The 16,307-nt window shown below is 56.4% G+C and overlaps 4 protein-coding genes across 4 annotated transcripts; 3 read left to right on the top strand and 1 right to left on the bottom strand.

Annotated features, from left to right (window-relative positions):
- Positions 1-442: 442 nt before the first annotated feature.
- On the top strand, positions 443-1,585 carry rnasekb (ribonuclease, RNase K b). The gene is made up of 3 exons (XM_052047067.1): positions 443-655; positions 1,084-1,166; positions 1,253-1,585. Exons 1-3 carry the CDS (start codon positions 578-580, stop codon positions 1,395-1,397), a joined length of 306 nt encoding a protein of 101 aa, XP_051903027.1. The 5' UTR covers positions 443-577; the 3' UTR covers positions 1,398-1,585.
- Positions 1,586-2,195: 610 nt separating this feature from the next.
- LOC127588373 (chromatin complexes subunit BAP18-like) lies at positions 2,196-4,561 on the top strand. The gene is made up of 6 exons (XM_052047062.1): positions 2,196-2,553; positions 3,112-3,206; positions 3,281-3,382; positions 3,489-3,697; positions 3,914-4,003; positions 4,121-4,561. The coding sequence occupies exons 1-6, from the start codon at positions 2,533-2,535 to the stop codon at positions 4,183-4,185; spliced, it is 582 nt and encodes a 193-aa protein (XP_051903022.1). The 5' UTR covers positions 2,196-2,532; the 3' UTR covers positions 4,186-4,561.
- LOC127588374 (PABIR family member 2) lies at positions 4,269-7,722 on the bottom strand. The gene is made up of 8 exons (XM_052047063.1): positions 7,048-7,722; positions 6,534-6,612; positions 6,348-6,397; positions 6,213-6,273; positions 6,072-6,130; positions 5,905-5,960; positions 5,194-5,278; positions 4,269-5,000 (listed from the first exon to the last, which is right to left on the bottom strand). The coding sequence occupies exons 1-8, from the start codon at positions 7,134-7,136 to the stop codon at positions 4,922-4,924; spliced, it is 558 nt and encodes a 185-aa protein (XP_051903023.1). The 5' UTR covers positions 7,137-7,722; the 3' UTR covers positions 4,269-4,921.
- A 58-nt stretch (positions 7,723-7,780) lies between these two features.
- ovca2 (OVCA2 serine hydrolase domain containing) lies at positions 7,781-9,191 on the top strand. Its single transcript, XM_052047061.1, has 3 exons — positions 7,781-8,060; positions 8,558-8,870; positions 8,949-9,191. Exons 1-3 carry the CDS (start codon positions 7,925-7,927, stop codon positions 9,145-9,147), a joined length of 648 nt encoding a protein of 215 aa, XP_051903021.1. The 5' UTR covers positions 7,781-7,924; the 3' UTR covers positions 9,148-9,191.
- The last annotated feature ends 7,116 nt before the right edge of the window (positions 9,192-16,307 follow it).

A 16,307-nucleotide genomic window follows, 5' to 3' on the forward strand; every position in this document is an offset into this window, starting at 1 on the left:
AAAAATGGATGGATGTGTAAAATATTTTTATAGGCGATTTCACGGGTCATGGTTTCTTTTTATTTGGAAGTTTTCTTTTTGTGGAAAACGCGCATATTTTTAAGATTTTTTTGTTTTGGTAACATTTTGTCTTATGTTAAGAGTTGAACTTGTATTTTATTTTCACAAAAGTTATTTGGCGTCACACGTGTTTTTGAAGAAGTAATACAAACGCATGTGCTGGTGAAAGACAACTGTGAAAGAAATAAATATTACTGATAAATATGAGAATTCACTACAGTATATTAAAAGGAATTATTACTAACACGCTGAATGCCATGTCAAGGTGTTTGTACGACGAGGGGAGGACATCGGGACCGATCCATACTTCCGACCGGTAGATGGCGGTAATGCCCACCAACAGGGAAGAAGAAGAAGAAATCGCCGAGCTCAGCTGACACGAAACACTGGTCAGCTCGTCGTCGGTGCCCAGCAGTCGTGTTTCCTCCTGTGGCGGCGGCTTGTGTTCTCGAAGACTCACAAAAAAGGAACACTTCTCGGGGTGGTGACAGCGCCGTGTGACTGCTGAGTGCGAAGGATGCCGTCGTTGCTCTTCTGCGGGCCCAAAATGGCCGCGTGCGGTATGGTCATCAGCATTTGGGGCGTCATCATGTTGGTAAGAAAACGATGTTTTGATAAATGTGACGGCTGACGTTCGTTCAACTCGGCAGTGTCGAACTCGAGACGTAGCCCGATCGTAATAGAATCACAAGAAACAATCGCAACGTTTGTTCCTTTCCTCGTGAAATTGTCGCGAAAGGGCTACAAACGACGGCGAGTGGAGAGTGGCTCACAGATCACGTGATGGAACAAAATGGCTTCACGTGACTTTTCAGAACAGGAAGTCACAAAAGGACAGCACAAATCGAGAAACGCTTCGGCGGCAATCGCATGCATCGTTTTGATCGGTGATGATTTTGCTCGCATTCACGATATTTTGGTGACATCTGTGCTGTACGGTACACATACAGTACATTTGACAATAAAGTTGATCCAATCCAAGCGGTTGCTCATTTGGGGCCGCGCCGTTTGTTGCTGCTGCAGGCGATGCTGGGAATCTTCTTCAGCGCCAAGTCGGCCGTGCTGATCGAGGACGTCCCGTTTACCGAGGAGGACATCCGCAACGAGTCGGTGCTGCCGCTCTGACGCATGTTTAGGAAGCCCGTTTGGCCTGGCAACAGGAAGTGATGTCGTTGCGTCTGTCTTCCCGCAGTCAACACCCTCCTCAGAACATCTACGGTCTCTACAGCCAAGTGGGCATCAACTGCTTCATCGCGGCCGCCGTCTACGTGGCGCTGGGCGCCGTGTCGCTGTGCCAGGTTCGACTCAACAAGCGGCAGGAGTACATGGTGACCTAAGATGGCTGCTCCCCCCGCACCCCCAACACCCCTACAGACCTGTAATTTATTTTGCCTTTGAAACCTTGTGTGTTGTCAACTTCCCATTCCACAAGTACAAACGTGTGATAGCAAGTATGGCTATCCAAATAAGTCCCGTGAATGTGGTTTTGTGTAGAAATAAAAATGACAAATCTGTTGGCACCAAATTGCACAAAGTTTGGACATTTTGGAATAAAAGCTGAGATGATGCCACCACACAGCATTCGTCAGGCCCAATGATAACTTGTTTCTCCGGCAGGCAAGTGTATTCTTCCTCATCATTAAATTGGAAATGCCAGTTTAAAGGGGGTTTGCAAAGATTCAATGTGTGTGAGAGAGAGCGCTTTTTTTTCAAATACAAATGAGCGGCGTGAGGCGGCAAATGTTAAAAACCTTCTGTATGTCAAAAGTTGGTACATTTTAAAAGATTGGGCCCTCTTAAGTGATGACAATGAATGATGCGACGTTCAGGGTTGAAAGCGAGCCCAAGCCGCGTCCTCCAGAGCCCCTATCCAGCTGTTTTCCATATTTTTCCACCTCCAACACACCAGATTTAAAGGATCAGAATCGTCGCCAGGCTTCTCCAAAGCTTGCTCATCATTTGAATCAGCTGCCTTGGAGGAGGAAAACCTTTCAGAGCGGCGGGATTTACCCCCGCTGACTGCTATGTGGGTTCCGTCGTCGTCGTCTGGTCAACTCGACGGTGATGACGGGCATTGGCAATACGGCGACCAATGACAAACGTCGAATCAAGACGCCCCGCCTTTCCGGGTGACTACTAACCAATGGCGTTCGCAGTTTGACAATCCGCCCAGACTGCCGCCTCGCTTTGTTCGACTTGTTTCTTTCTGCTAACTCGGCTCGGGAATCTCTTGGAAGTTGTTTTTTTTTACGTTGCCAAATGCTGTTGAACTAAACTTGACCTTTAGTCGGCGACTTGTTTTTTTTTAGAGCGATGTAAGGCGCTTCTCCATGGAAACCGCTAATTAGCGGCAGACAGCCACCGCTAGTGCGGCTAACGTTAGCTACATAGCAGCGCTAGCTCGGTCGTGTTTTTGTTTGTATTGACCAGAAAAAAGTCGGCAAAAAGGAAGCACTATTGACTTTTGTCGACATGACGTCTGCTTCTGCGAAGGTAAATGAACAATTAGGCAGCGGGGACTGTTCGCGGACTGCTTTTCAAAAGGCTTTGATGCTTTTCTTTATGCGGGAGGAGGGGGTGGAATAGAAGATTTTGTCCAAAATGAGAACAGTCCAATTAAAAAACAAAATTGACGGTGAAAGAGAGAGAGAACATTACGGCTTCTTTATCGTGAGCCAAATGCTACATTCGCAATGGCTCAGTTGCATCACGATTAGGGATGGTCGATACCGTTTTTTTCTCACAGACCGATGCCAAGTACCGATACCTCCAGGACTCTTGATAGATACAATTTCCTTCAACACAATGATGACAAAGTGTGAGCAAAAGAGAAGACGCGTTCACATCACAAGTGTTATTGGAGCGCCGCATTGGATTCACAGTACCGCTGTTGCATTTGCATTGTCATCGTAAATGAAGTGTCGCATCCGCATTCTCGTTGTTTTCAAACACTTTCTTTGGCATCGCAATTGCGAGCACAAAGTTGGGCTCGGATCGTTATCGTCGCCAAGACGTTGCCTTTGCGTGAAATCTGGGCAAATTCTCCGGCAGGTGGGGGAGATCTTCTCGGCGGCGGGGGCGGCCTTCAGCAAACTGGGCGAGCTGACCATGCAGTTGCACCCGGTGTCCGACAGCAGCCCCGCAGGGTGGGCGCGGCCGCCGACGTCGGCGACGGCTACGCTAAGTTGAACTCGGGCGGCTGATCGCTGGTTGTGTTCAGGGCCAAATGGACGGAGACGGAGATCGAGATGCTGCGCTTGGCCGTGCGGCGATTCGGCGACGACCTCAACAGCATCAGCGGCGTCATTAAAGATCGCACCGTGTACGTACGCAAAAGTGTCTCCCGCCGCGGATGATGACGCGTACCTTCCGGATCATCGACCCGCCTTTTGGTGATAGTGATCAGGTTTGTTTTTGTCCCGCGGCAGCGCTCAGATCAAGAGCACGGTCAAGAGGAAGTTGTACGAGGACAGCAGGGTGCCGCTCGCCGTGGACTCGCTCAAGAAGAGCGCCAAGAAGGCCGCCGCCCCTGCCCCCGCCCCCGCCGCGCCCGCGTCCACCCCGCAAACCGTCGTGGCGGCGGGAATGCAGAGCGCCGCCTCCCTGGCGCCGCCCATCAAGAAGCAGAAGACGGCAGGTACGCCTCCCGTCCGCCAAAATGCCCGGCGGTCTTTCTTGCTGACCCCCCCCCCCCCCTCCTTTTCAACAAAATGCTGGAATCGCATCACTCTTGCCGTTTGTGGAGTCGGCAACAAAACGGTTGTTGCCAAGCAAACGCTGTGTGAACGAAGTCATTTGCACGACGGAGTCGGAAAAAGTCACGGAGCGAGTCTCTTTGCTTTCTTGCCGGCAGACGTGACGCTGAGCGCGCTCAACGACTCGGACGTCAACAGCGACTTAGTGGACATGGACGGCCTCGGCAAGAAGCTCAACTTCGACCAAGGTCAGCTCGCTTGCAAGCGCCGACGAGTCGCTCGGCTTGCGCCGTCCCAGCGAAAGCGACTTGACTTTGGGCATCCCGATGGCTCCTCGCCTCGACTTGATGTGTGGTTCTTTGCAGAAAATCTCAACCTGGACTCCAGCCTGATCATCAACCCCGGAGACCTCCCGCTGCTCTCCCGCTGACCGGCCGGTTGTTGGCCGACGCGGTGCCACGTCGGTGCGCGCGCGGGCTCAAGTCGCCGGCTCGACTCACACCTTGTTTGGAGGAACTTTTGACTTTGGCAAAGGGAGGCCGACGAGAGGCCTTTTGATGCGGGCGCCACAATGGTTTCCACAAACGGCGAGTGACGTCCCCGCTCCGAAAGGCGTGTCGGATGGAAAAATCAAGTGCTTGTTCCAGCGCTCAACTTTTGGCTGCCAGTCCATCTCCCAAAATCATTTCAGTCTTGAGCTCATTGAATCCCAAGAAAATCCGTCTTTGTTCTTGTAAAGATGACAACTTTTTTTCTGACAAATATAAATGAATTTTATTCTCTTATTACAAGAAGAAAGAAAAATATATATATATCATTTTTTGGGGGGGTGAGAACATTTTGGGATACACAATGTTTGATTGGTGGGGAAAAACCAAAAAATTCTCCTTGAGTGTTGCTGTACACGGTAAGAAAAAAAAGCAAAGTGCTGCGGGGAGCGTCCGCTCGCTCGGGCGCGACTGAAAGCGGCGGCATCCGTCGACCGCCGACGAAGATCGAAGCCGGCGATCCTTGCCGGAAACGAGCGTCGCGGCGTCAAGTGGCCGCCTCCGGCTTTGGCTCCGGCGCTGCGCCTTCCCGGTCCCTCCCCACGTGTGACATCGTCCTCATGGCAGGACGCCGGCGCTTGAAGAAGAGGTAAGACTTGCGAGGCGGCGGAGGCGGGCTTACGGCGGCGGCAGAGCGGCGAAAGTGGGCGGGGGCGACGGAGGGCCGCAGCCGGGGTCAGACTCTGCGGCTGAGGCGCTGTGGGTGCACACGCAAAGCAAGTCACAAGCAATACTGATCACCTTTGTCATTTCTATGACAACGAGTATGGTGACACCGTCCCATTTATTGTGTGCGTGGGGGGGGGGCGTTGCTTGTTCATGGCGTAGTACAGCAAAACGGGCGGGGGTAGGAAGTCAGCCGAGAGCGGCGCGTGGCCGTCGGTCATCACCTGAGCACGTATCGACTGCGGTGGGCGGGGTCGAACACTCCGGTCACAAAAAGCTTCTTGGGGGGCCCGTCTGACTCCGCCCCTCCTGAGAGAGCACGTGGAGAGAGACGAGTGAGCACTCAAATGGCCGTCGATGCGCTCCTACCTTGACTTGGGACTTTGTTTACGTGAGCCCGCCGGCTTGAAATCCCGAGCGGCATCTCTTGCGGCCGCCTTGCTGCTCGCTTGACAACAACGGCAAATGGGAGCAAAAGCGGGGCTGCGGCCAACCGCTTGAATGAGCGCGTTATTTATTCCCCCCCCCACTCCCCTTTCATCAATCAAATTGGACCAAATCAAAACACAGAGAGGGAGGGGGCGATTATCGGTCTGCTTTGATGGAGAATGGAAGAAATTCCCAAACATTTACTGTGAAGAGGCTGAAAATGTGGACACTGACATGGAAATGAGACATTTGCTCTTCGATTAGTTGTCGCCAAAAGCCCAACAAAACCCGCGATGTCGGCCGTCTGTGTTTCGGGGGTCCGGCCGAGTGACGGCAGGAGCCGCACTCGGTCGGATGGGCCGCATCGTCGGCGCCCGAGTGACCGGGCGGCAGTTGTGGCTTTCAAATGTTGGCTCGTCCCCCCAAAAAAACCACAACAACCGAGCAACAATAAACTCAAGTTGGCGCCATCTCGAAAAAGTTTGGATTGATGGAAAGACGGAAACCTTTTCGCTTGAGCGGCACCAAGGCGGGCCATCTGACGTGGGCGCCGCCGGACGCTCTGCGAGGTGACGGACACAAAAGAAATGTCAGTCGGAGAGAAAAAGAGGACATTTGCAAGAGTCGGGGAGGGGGGGGTGAATCTCGGCTTTGTAAGTAATTGTCGCCCGACCTCCTGGCGGAACTCGGCGAGGAGTTTGGCGTGGCGCCGCTTTCCTGCCGGCCGAACCACTGCGGAGGACACAAAGGCAAAGGCGAGCGTCAGCAAAAGCGCGAGCGCGGGCGCCCCCGCCGCTAAAGCCGAAAAGGCCACCTGGGCTGGCGGCGGGCGTTGCCACTGGCCGCCGGGCGGGGCCGGGAGCTGGCGGGAAGCGCTGGAAGGCAAACGGAAAGCGTGAGCGTCGCCGGCCGCCGGTGGACGCGGCCGGCCGGGCGGGCCCCTCGCCACCTGAGTCTGGGAGGCGGCGACTCCTGGAGCGACGCCTCCATGTTGTCCTCCTGCACACAGACGCACGCACGTCACCTCGACTGCGGCCACGCGCGACCAAGGCGGCCAAAATCCCCGATCGTTAAGAGTGCAAATGAAGCGTTTTCAACTTTGAAAAGAAAAGACAAAAAAATCCTCCTGACCGACCTGTGACGGACAGCCGCAGTTGATGGACACCCGCCTTTGTCTCTGCAAGACGACGGGAGCGCAGGCGGCCATCCTCTTGCTGATGGACGCAAACACAAAAATGACACTCGACAAGCTCGACGCCGTCAGGAGGCATCACGCAAGCTAACGTGGGTCTCGCAAAGCGGGAATGCGAGCGCCAAGTGCCGATGGACACCGAGGTCGGCGCCCAGTTCAATTAGTTTTCAGTTGACTCCAAAGGGGGGGTCGATAAGGATAACATTCGCCTCTCTCACTGTTGGAAAAAGACAATTTCCAAGGAAGAAGAAAAGCGACGCGCGTGAATGAGCTTTGCGGGCCGCATCCGGCCCCCCGGGCCTCGCGTTTGGCGCCACGGACCACGTGAGTTAACATGTTTTTAGCGTCCGGGAAAAAAAAGACATTGTTTGAAAGGAGAGGGCATATTTGCTTTTGGCACGTCCTGCAAAGAAGAGAAGAACTAAATGGGTTCATTCCGGCCCGCGCTAGCACTGACCTGACATTCGTAATCATGGGGGCGCTGATGGACCTGCGTAAAGCCCCCGCAGCTGCGCCTGCGCACTGGTCCACTTCCATCCGCTCCATCGCGCCGGGCGGCGCCGATCCGCGAAGCCTCCTCGGCGGCCGATGGCTCTATTCGAGACCGTTAGAAGCCCGACCCGCAGGCCTCGACCGTTTTGAACGCCGGTCCGAACGGCGTCGCGGCCTTCGTCCTACCGCATCGCCCTGTCTAAAAACAACCCCCCGCCGCCCCGCCCCCCCAAAAAAGAAGACGACGGTTCCGAGCGTCTGTCAAAATCCACAAATGATCGAAGTTGGCGACCGAGAAACGGATCTCAAAAGTGTGCCCGATCCCGCAAAAACAGCCGAGCAAATTTGGATCCGGACGTGAGGTGTAAAGTCACCAGGACGGCTCCAACTTTGTCCTGGAGTTGGCGCAAACTTCGTCCGCCGAGTCGGAGTGGCCAAGCCGCCGTGAAGCGGCGCAAGGGGACCGTGACTACCGTCCCCGGGGGCCGGTCGCTCGCGCGAGCTGCCCTACGTGCGGCCGACGCGTTTCCGCAACGCGTTGGACGGCTTCGCGGCCGCAAGCAACTTTCACGCAACCTTGGCGCCGAATGGGGAGAACGGAAAAAACAACGAGCGCTTGATTTCTTCTTCTTTCCCCCGGATCGAGCAGCTGCTAGTTCGCTGGCGAGCTAGCGGCTCTGATCTTGCGCTGGCGTTGGTGCGTCAGGTCTTCATCGCGTGACCGCTGGAGGGCAGCATTATACTTCACGCGGCTCGTGCGTCCCCAATGACGCGGAAGAAGAAGAAGCGGCGGCCCAAACAAAGCTGGTCGGTTAGCTCCGGTACCTCCCGGAACTGCGCCCATGGCACCTTTGCGAGTGCTGTGCGTCCACGGCTACCGGCAGAGCGGCGCCTCGTTCCGGGAGAAGACGGGCGCCCTCAGGAAGCTCCTCAAGACCGACGTCCACTTGGTGTACGTGGACGCACCGCACTTGCTCGGTGAGCTCAACATCGATTCACTTCAAAGTTTTGCCGGCCTTCTTTCGAACTCGAGTGAAGTCATCACGAAATATGACGGGATTGCTTCAACGACGGGTTTTTTCCTTTTCAAGTAGTATGCGCAATGGCTTAAATGTGTCCGTAAAATGCCGTTTTTCCCGACGAAACCAAATTGGAAGAGGGGAGGCGCAGTTGATTGAACGGGCCGCTAGATGGCGCAACTTCCGTGTTGTCGAGCGGTTGAATTTACGGTAGTTGCTTTCGATTTAGTCAACCGAAACGTGAATGGGGATTATTGAACTCAACATTTGTGTTTTTGTTCAAAGAAGAAGAGAAAGTGTCTTAGTCGGAGGAAAGACCAACACAATCGCTCTCCTTTCATTTGATTGTTCAGCGTGACCGACCTGAAGTTGTTCATCGATTCATCTGATCATTGATGGGTTGATTTCGGCGACAGTCGAGGACTAACGTAAATTGTTATCGCCGCCGCGCCACAGCCCAGGAGAGCGTCGGCGGCGCTGGCGACGGGGACCGGGAGTCCCGAGGCTGGTGGTTCTCGGACCCGGCCGCCCGCACCTTCAGCGCGCAGCAGCCCTGCGACCGGAGCGCGGGCCTGGACGAGAGCGTGGCGGCGCTGCGCCGGGCGGTGCGGGACGACGGCCCGTTCGACGGCGTGCTGGGCTTCAGCCAAGGCGCCGCTCTGGTGGCCATGCTGTGCGCGCTGCAGGAGTCCCGGGCCGAGCCGGACTTCGGCTTCCGCTTCGCCATCCTGGTCGCCGGCTTCCGCAGCGCCTGCGCCGAGCACCTCAGGTCAGGCCGGCCGGATCTCTCCGGGTGGCCCGGGCCCCCGTCGCCTGACCTTTGTCGCGCTTTGCGCCCCTTCCTCAGGTTCTACTCGGCGCCGCTGCGGATGCCGTCCATGCACGTGTTCGGCCTGGCGGACGGCGTGATTCCCGCCGACATGAGCCGGGATCTCCTCCCCGTCTTCCGAGACCCGCACGTGCTCACGCATCCCGGCGGACATTTTGTCCCGGCCGCCTCCGCTCACAGACAAACCTACCGGGACTTTCTGGAGCGCTTCCGGTGACGGCGGACGCCGAGGAGATGCGCAATAAATGATGTGAAATCTCAGCTCCTCCTTGAAATGCCGCCGCCGAAGCGTCCGTTTGAGGTCCGGCAAAACGTCTGTGACGAGCGTCGTCTTCGAGTCCAATCGGCACGAACGCCAAGCGTCCGTCTTACTTTACTTTCAATCTTCTCTGAGACGCGTCCGTTTGAGGTTGAAATGTGGCTACGTGTCCCTTTTTAAAGCTAAACCGCGGCAGCAAGCGGCCATCGGCGGGCCACGCCCGAGATAAGCGGTCCAAATACCACAGAGGAGAAACATGGCTCATTCAAGTTCATTCATTTGAGAGATAATTCATGAATTACACTTAATGGGAAACCTCACAGATGAGCTTCATTTGGGGGGGGGAGTGGGGGGGGCAATCCCTCTCTTGTTGCCATGATGTCGCGCACGAGGGCTCTCCATGGTGAGTCACTTTGGCCATGCTGAGAAGATGACACGCGTGTGTTGTTGAACATTTCCAGATGTTGGCGCAGACTTGTCTCCAAACTTTGGTCCCGCCCACCGTTGGCAGTTGGCTGGCTGGCGTGTTTGGGATCAAGCGGCGGCTCTCCTCCGACGTGACGGGCCGCCGCGTAGCTTTGACGCTCGTCTTGTGCCAAATGCGTTCACCCAATCGGCCAGCTCGCTCCCCAGCATCCGCTCGCTCATCACCAGCACTCGGAATGAGTCAATCTGACCCCTCCCCCCTCCCAAAAAACAATCGACATATTTCGGAAATGAACCCGTGGCCTGATGGCGTGTTTTTGTGGCCATCCTCTCCCGCCCCCTGTTGGCCGTCTCACTTTTTCCGCCGTCCGGACCAAACGAACGAGGGAGAGGGAGCGGAATGACGCGCGGTTGCTTGTTTTGGTGATGGGGGCCTCCCGTCGTCATGGAGACGGGTCGTGAGGCGGGGCCACGCCACACGGCGATATAAAAAACGCACGCACGCGGCGCAGAGCCACAAAAAGTGGATTTTGATCCTTGAAACTTTTGAGAGACCGACCCCCTCCCCCCCCCGCAGAAGGAAACGGAAGAACCTCGGCGGAATTGGACTTGACCCCGTTTGTACGCGCGGGAAGCCCAGCTCCCTCGCGAGTGCCAAGTTGTTGTCGTTGCGCCGCCGCTCCAAGTTGGCCAAAGTGGTCGAGTGTCCCCCCCCCCCCCAGCATGAGGAGTCTTCTGGGGCCACGTCGCGCAGGTTCAAGCGCAGCCGCTGCGCTCGGACGGTTGCCTGGACGGACGGACGCGCCTTTGCAAGTAATCGTTATTCGACTCATCAATTCTTCTGGTCACGATTTTGTCAATTCATCGACGAATCGGCTTCCACCCCCCCCCTAAAAAAGAATAATACTGGGCTTTTGCCGTCCATCCCTTGATTCACATTCGTTGTCCTCGAACGTCACACGTTTGCGGGGGTGAAAGTGACCTCAGCAGGGGCACAGCGGGCAGGAGATGTCGGCGGCCGTCGTCTTCACGCCTCCCCTCCATCCCGTCGGCGCGCCAATGATGGAAGTGTCTGCGTTTCTGCCCGTTAGTGCGGCGGGTCATCCCCGAACAGTAAGAGTTCTACGTGCTGTCGCGTGTCCGTTTGTCAGCCAGCACGGGAGCTTTTATTGTGCGAGGAGGCGGCGCCTCTGCCTCGCCGCGCCCCTTGGAGCTCAACGTTGACCTTCCCAATGGCCACCTGAAGCGCGTCCTCATGCAGCACCGGCGGCCCCTCCCTTCACCTGAAGGTCTGACGTGAACACCGGCGACGAGGAGCCTCCGCGCAAAACAGCCGACGATTCTGAAGCGCGGTCTCGCAAACTTCTCTGGCATGTGGGTTTCTTTTTTCACACACATGACACCTGCTTAGGTTCAACAGAGAATTTGGATCCTTCCCGAAAAGCAGAATTAGTACACCGCCCTCTAGCGCTCAAGTTACTGTACTTCAACAGAGGGGCTCATTACAGTTGCTTTACATCACGTGTCCTGGAAATGTTTTCAGACGCATTCCAGTTTGTCTTGGACTAATATGTGTCTGTGACGTATTTAGTTGTGCTTTGTGCATAAAACTGCAGATGGACCCCCCCCCACCCGCCAGGGGAGGCTGTCGTCGTCGTGGTCTCGCTAGCTAGCTAGCTAATGAACTCGTTGACAGGCAGAAAGCAGATGTGAGTGCACGCTGAAGCTCATCCAACAGTTGCGGGCATCTTCGCAGCTTTTTGGAGCAAATGGATTTGAACTCGACTGGCCCAGTGGGGACAAAGTTCCTGCAGCTTGTGCTCATTTTCCCTTTCAAGAGGAGGAAGAAGAGACAAACAAAACAAGGACAACTTTTTTTTTAATGGCAACAAAGTCGATTTTGACAGAGAGACTGCAAGCTCAAGAGGAGAAAATAAAGGAGAGGAAAGAAACAAAGTGACTTGATCCATGAGCAAAGGTGAGCAAAAAGATGAATGACGGGGCTGTACAATAACAAATAGCCAAGCCGCAGAAGACATTTTGGAAATGCGTTTGGTGTCGCTGCCGCAGTTGCAGCCGGCGGCCTCCTAGAGGGCGGCAGAGGCCAAACGTTGCGTCTCCGTGACGACGCCTGCCCCTAGCGACCATGGCTGTAGACTGTTACCGAGGTTACCGTTCGCTAGAGTAACAATCTAAAGCCACGGTCGCCACGGAGACAGCACCGGTGGCAGACTTGTTTGGCGACTGGACTCCCGCTTCGGTCGATCCCCGGCCGTCCGTCCGCCGTTCGTCCTTCCTTCGATTTTGTTTCGAATCAATTCTCCTGTTGACTTTGGATGACCGGCCTGTGGCGTGTTGATGACAGACGCGTCTCTTTGTTGACAGGTGGCAAGCGAGGCGACGATAAGCTTCGCTTTCTTGCACCTCTGCGTGACCTCGCAGGGAAAAAGGTCATTGTGTTGCTTACCTGCAGTGTCGACTCTCTACCGATAGAGGGTGCCAAAAGACCGGAAGGTTCACGAGTGCTTGGAAGCCCGCAGGTGGACTGTCTGGATGCCGTAAAAAAAAGATGCCCCTGCCTAAACCCCCACCCCCCCGTCCGGGCACGGTTGATGCGTTTGCCAGGCGTCAGTAGCCATGACTGTAGACTGTTACTGTAGCGGGAGTTTGCATCCAAGCAGTAAGCAGTCTAAAGCCAAGGTGCTGATGCTCCGGCCGGCTTCGGCAAAGTCCCAAAAGGGAAACGCGAGGCAGTCGAGGACGAAAGCCAAGTCAGCATTAAAGAAAGAAAGAAATGTTATAAATAAGCAGGCAAATACTGCCAGGATGCGGAATTAGAAAGCTTTCTGCCTGGCCCTTGGGGTTATTGTTTGTCTTTACATTTATCTTTTGGATTTTTCCTTCCCCAAAATCCGACTTTAATTCGATGCCATTTGACACTCGCCGACCCCCCCAAAAGTCAAAGCCAAATATGTCCATTTTGACCGTTCAAATGCATGCACATTTTTCAACATGAAACCCGTTGACCTTCCGAACCTTTGTAGCAATGTTGTTTTGTACAACGCCAGCCACTAATTGGATGGAAAAATTGGAACATTGACAATCAACAAAGCGGGCGCACTCGAGGGCCACTAAACGTTTGCTTGAAACGGACAGACGGGCTTCGCCGCCGGCGCCGATCGTGAGTTGAGGAGCTTCATTCCGACCCGATTGGCGCTTTGCCAGAATCTCCGCCACGACGTGAGCCGGGGAGCCCCGTTCGGACAAAAGCTTGCCGCTTAGAGGCTGCGGATGGATTTTGGAGGCTTGGCTCTTTTGGATCTGGCGAAGGTGGGCGGCGGGCCCTGGCGGAGGCAAGCCCTGGCACGTTTTCCGCGGTGCCTCCGAAGATGACGCGCGCTTGAGGTGGCGCGCGCCGCCGACCAATGAGCTTTGGCCTCGCTCGGGCCGCCGGCATATGGGAGAGCGGCCGGCCGCTCGGTTGCCATGGCGGCGGCAGCCTTTGCGCGTTCTCCCGCGCACGAGTTGTGAATGAACAAGAGCTTCGCTCCCCCCCCCCCTCCGCGCAATCCCGCCCTCGCACACCGGAGGATCACACTGCGGGCTGCGCGTGCGTGACGCCCGCCTCATCTTGGCCTCGTAGTAGTTGCGCACCGGCTGTCGTCGGGAATGACGCGCGGCTGACGTCGGCCAAGCGAGGAGGAAACGACAGCCGGAAGTCCATACAAGGCAAAGGGGGGGGGGCTCTTGCCGCATCAAAGTGACCCTCCGAGCGAGCGGAAGTGGGTGCGCGTGCGCGCGCAGCCCCGAATACGGCGACGGTGGCGGGAGATGCGAGTAAGTGGCGCCGCGGCAACGCTCAGCTTCATGACCGCGGCCGTCACGGTCACTCGCCGTGCGACGTGCTCGACGAGAACGCAAGTTTGGCACTCACCCGCCTGCGCGTGGCAGAAAAGTGGCGCGCGCGCCTCGAGCGACGGCGTCCCCGCGCGTGCCTGTTCCAGCGTGTCGGCGGGCGCACGCCTCCTCCTCCTCCTCCTTGTTGTCGCGATGGAGTCGGTGTCCGCGGCCGCCACTCGCTTCCCGCACAGCGCGGCTCTCCCGTCCTCCGTGGGCTTTTTATAGTGATGCCCGAGTAAGTCGTAAAGGGGAGGGGAGGGGGCGGGAGGGGGAGCGGCGCTCGCGCCTCCATTCAAAGATTCACCTCCACGCGTACGCGTGCGGATACGTCACGGAGGCGCTCCCATTTAGAAGCCGCGAGGGCGGGGGCGAGTGGGAGCGGGGGCTTCTTACGTGGAAAGCTCCCGCGCATCTTCTTCGTCATCGTTCTCGTCGTCGTCGTGCGCTGGCAAAGAATTCCAGTGCATCCAATTGCTGCGAAAATGATTTTGTGACCCGGGCGCTGACATTTGCCCGCGGCGATGTATGTCGCGGGCGGCGCATTGGGACAGGCGGAGCGATTCGTGGCTCGGCCGCGACAAGGGAGCCGCTTCATCCACTTTTTGTGGCACTTATTTTATTTTTTTTCCATTAAAGATGAAACCTGGAGAATTGCGCCATTTGTGCACTCTTGGCAGGCAATCTCAAATTACTGACCGGCACGTCATCTTTATCCTCTGCAAAGAACCCACTTTGCAATGAGGGTCGGTCATTGTCATTGTTTTGACCAACGAGGGGTGGGGGGGGTGGCAAACGCCACTTCACGTTTGCCAGCTGAAGCCAGCTCCCCCCCCCTCCCCCCGCTGGCTTCACGACGGCAAAACGGACGGCCGGCCCCCCCGCCCCTTGTCTTCTTCCGTTTTTTTTCTTGGAGAGCAAAGTGCCCTGCAAAAGAAAGCCTTGTCTCCTTTTTCTTTTCCTTCTTCTTCTTTTTCTTCGACTTGTCTTTCGGAAGCCGCCCACTGCCCCCCTCCCCCCGTTCTGACTCATCCCGAAATCCCTGCGAGACACCCCCGACACACACACGCGCGCTCATTTGTGTGTTCTCTCCCTTTGATTGGCAAGCGAGCGGCTGCGCGGGCCGACGTGAGAACTCAACAGAAAGACTGAGAGAGATTTTGAAAGATTGATGCCAGATTGGGATGGAGGAGGAGAAGTGTGTGTGTGTGTGTGTGGGGGGGCTCTTTCACGGGTGCAAAAAGGGGGAGAGAAGCAGGAGGGCAAGAATCCATTTGCGACGGCCAACTTGTGATCGTTCACACGCACCTGCACAAAGGACAACTTTCTCATCCAATAACAGACCCCGCCCCCCAGCCCACCCCCCAGGTGGCAAAATAAGCCGTCAGCAGTCATATCTTCTTCGCCAGCTAACTGTAACTTGCCATCGATGGAGAGCCCCGTTTGGCTTTCAATGATGAGAGCGCAACGACTGGAATAAGCGGAGCGAGACGCCCGATGGCGCGTGTGGACGCTGCTGACGACCGCACCGCATTCACTGAAACCATTTGAGTGAAAGGACAACCTCGGTCATGGCATCAGACGCCCTCCGCCGGATTTTTGGCGACATGTGCCGCGGACGAGGAGGAGGCAAGGGGAGCCGCGGCGTCGGCGGCGCAATCCCCGCCTGCCCCCGCGTCTTTCCCTCCGCCGCGCGAGCGAGCTCCTCTTGCACGCGCGAGCACACGCCCGCAGTGCGGGAGGTGTCAAACCCACGCACTCACGCGCGTGCGCCCATTCCCGCGCACACGCAGGGCGGCGCGCGGCAACCTTCGGGGAGCGCCGGACGGGTGATGTCTACGTTTCCCACGCGGCCTCTTTAGCCGCGCGCGCGCGCGCACGTCACAGCCTTCCGGCACCACCAACACACTGAAGACTTCGTGCTGACGTGCAACGCAAAACGCCACCGGTGGGCTAACGGATCGCGTCGCCCCAACTAGGGAGTTTTTCCATCATTTCAATGTTAGGGGGCCGCCCCCAGCCAAAGTTTCCTCCTGGCCCAGAAGGAACCCCCCCCCCCCACACACACACCTCCTGTATTTTCGTCCGCTAGCTAAACACGAGCGCCAAATGGGCACCCGCGGTGTGGCGTTTTTACCATCCAACTAACAGATGGAACACAAACGGCTCGGCAACACATGCAGACAAACAACATGACGGTCCTCACGCTGGTATATTGTTTATTCTCTGCGAGCAGCGACTACGATGACCGGCGTACCGATGAAAGGGGCGGAGTCGAGGCGTCTCACGCCACGGGATATTTTTGTCCGTCTGCCTTACACCGCCGCCGGGTGGCCGAGGCGGGGCGGCGCGGCGCGGTGGCATCCGAGCGACGCCGCGTGACGGATGCTTGAGTTTGTTTGCCGATACGGATGTTTTTCTCCGGTGGCAGCTTCAACTTTGTGGCTGGCTCACGACTTCTCTTCTGGCCCGAGCGGCACGAAGCTCCTCCATCTCACTTTTCACCTCCTCCTCCTCCTCAACGTGTCCTCCCACATCACGCCCGTGCGTAGGCATCATCGCTGTGGGGGTGGGTGGGGTGGGGGGTTGCCATTGGGCGGGCCGGTGAAAGCCCCCTTTGGCGGCATTATGAGATTCACCTGCAAAAAAGTCTGCCCCCGCTTTTTTCTCATTTGTATTCACAGCGGCTCTCTTCTTCCTCCTCCCCCTCCTCACCCCGCCCTCCCGCGCATGTGTGTCATCATCCTACAGTGCTTCACCTGCATTTTGCTGCAGCGCACACGCACGCGCACACA

Source organism: Hippocampus zosterae, chromosome 16, assembly GCF_025434085.1.
Source record: "Hippocampus zosterae strain Florida chromosome 16, ASM2543408v3, whole genome shotgun sequence".
Lineage (NCBI taxonomy): Eukaryota > Metazoa > Chordata > Actinopteri > Syngnathiformes > Syngnathidae > Hippocampus > Hippocampus zosterae.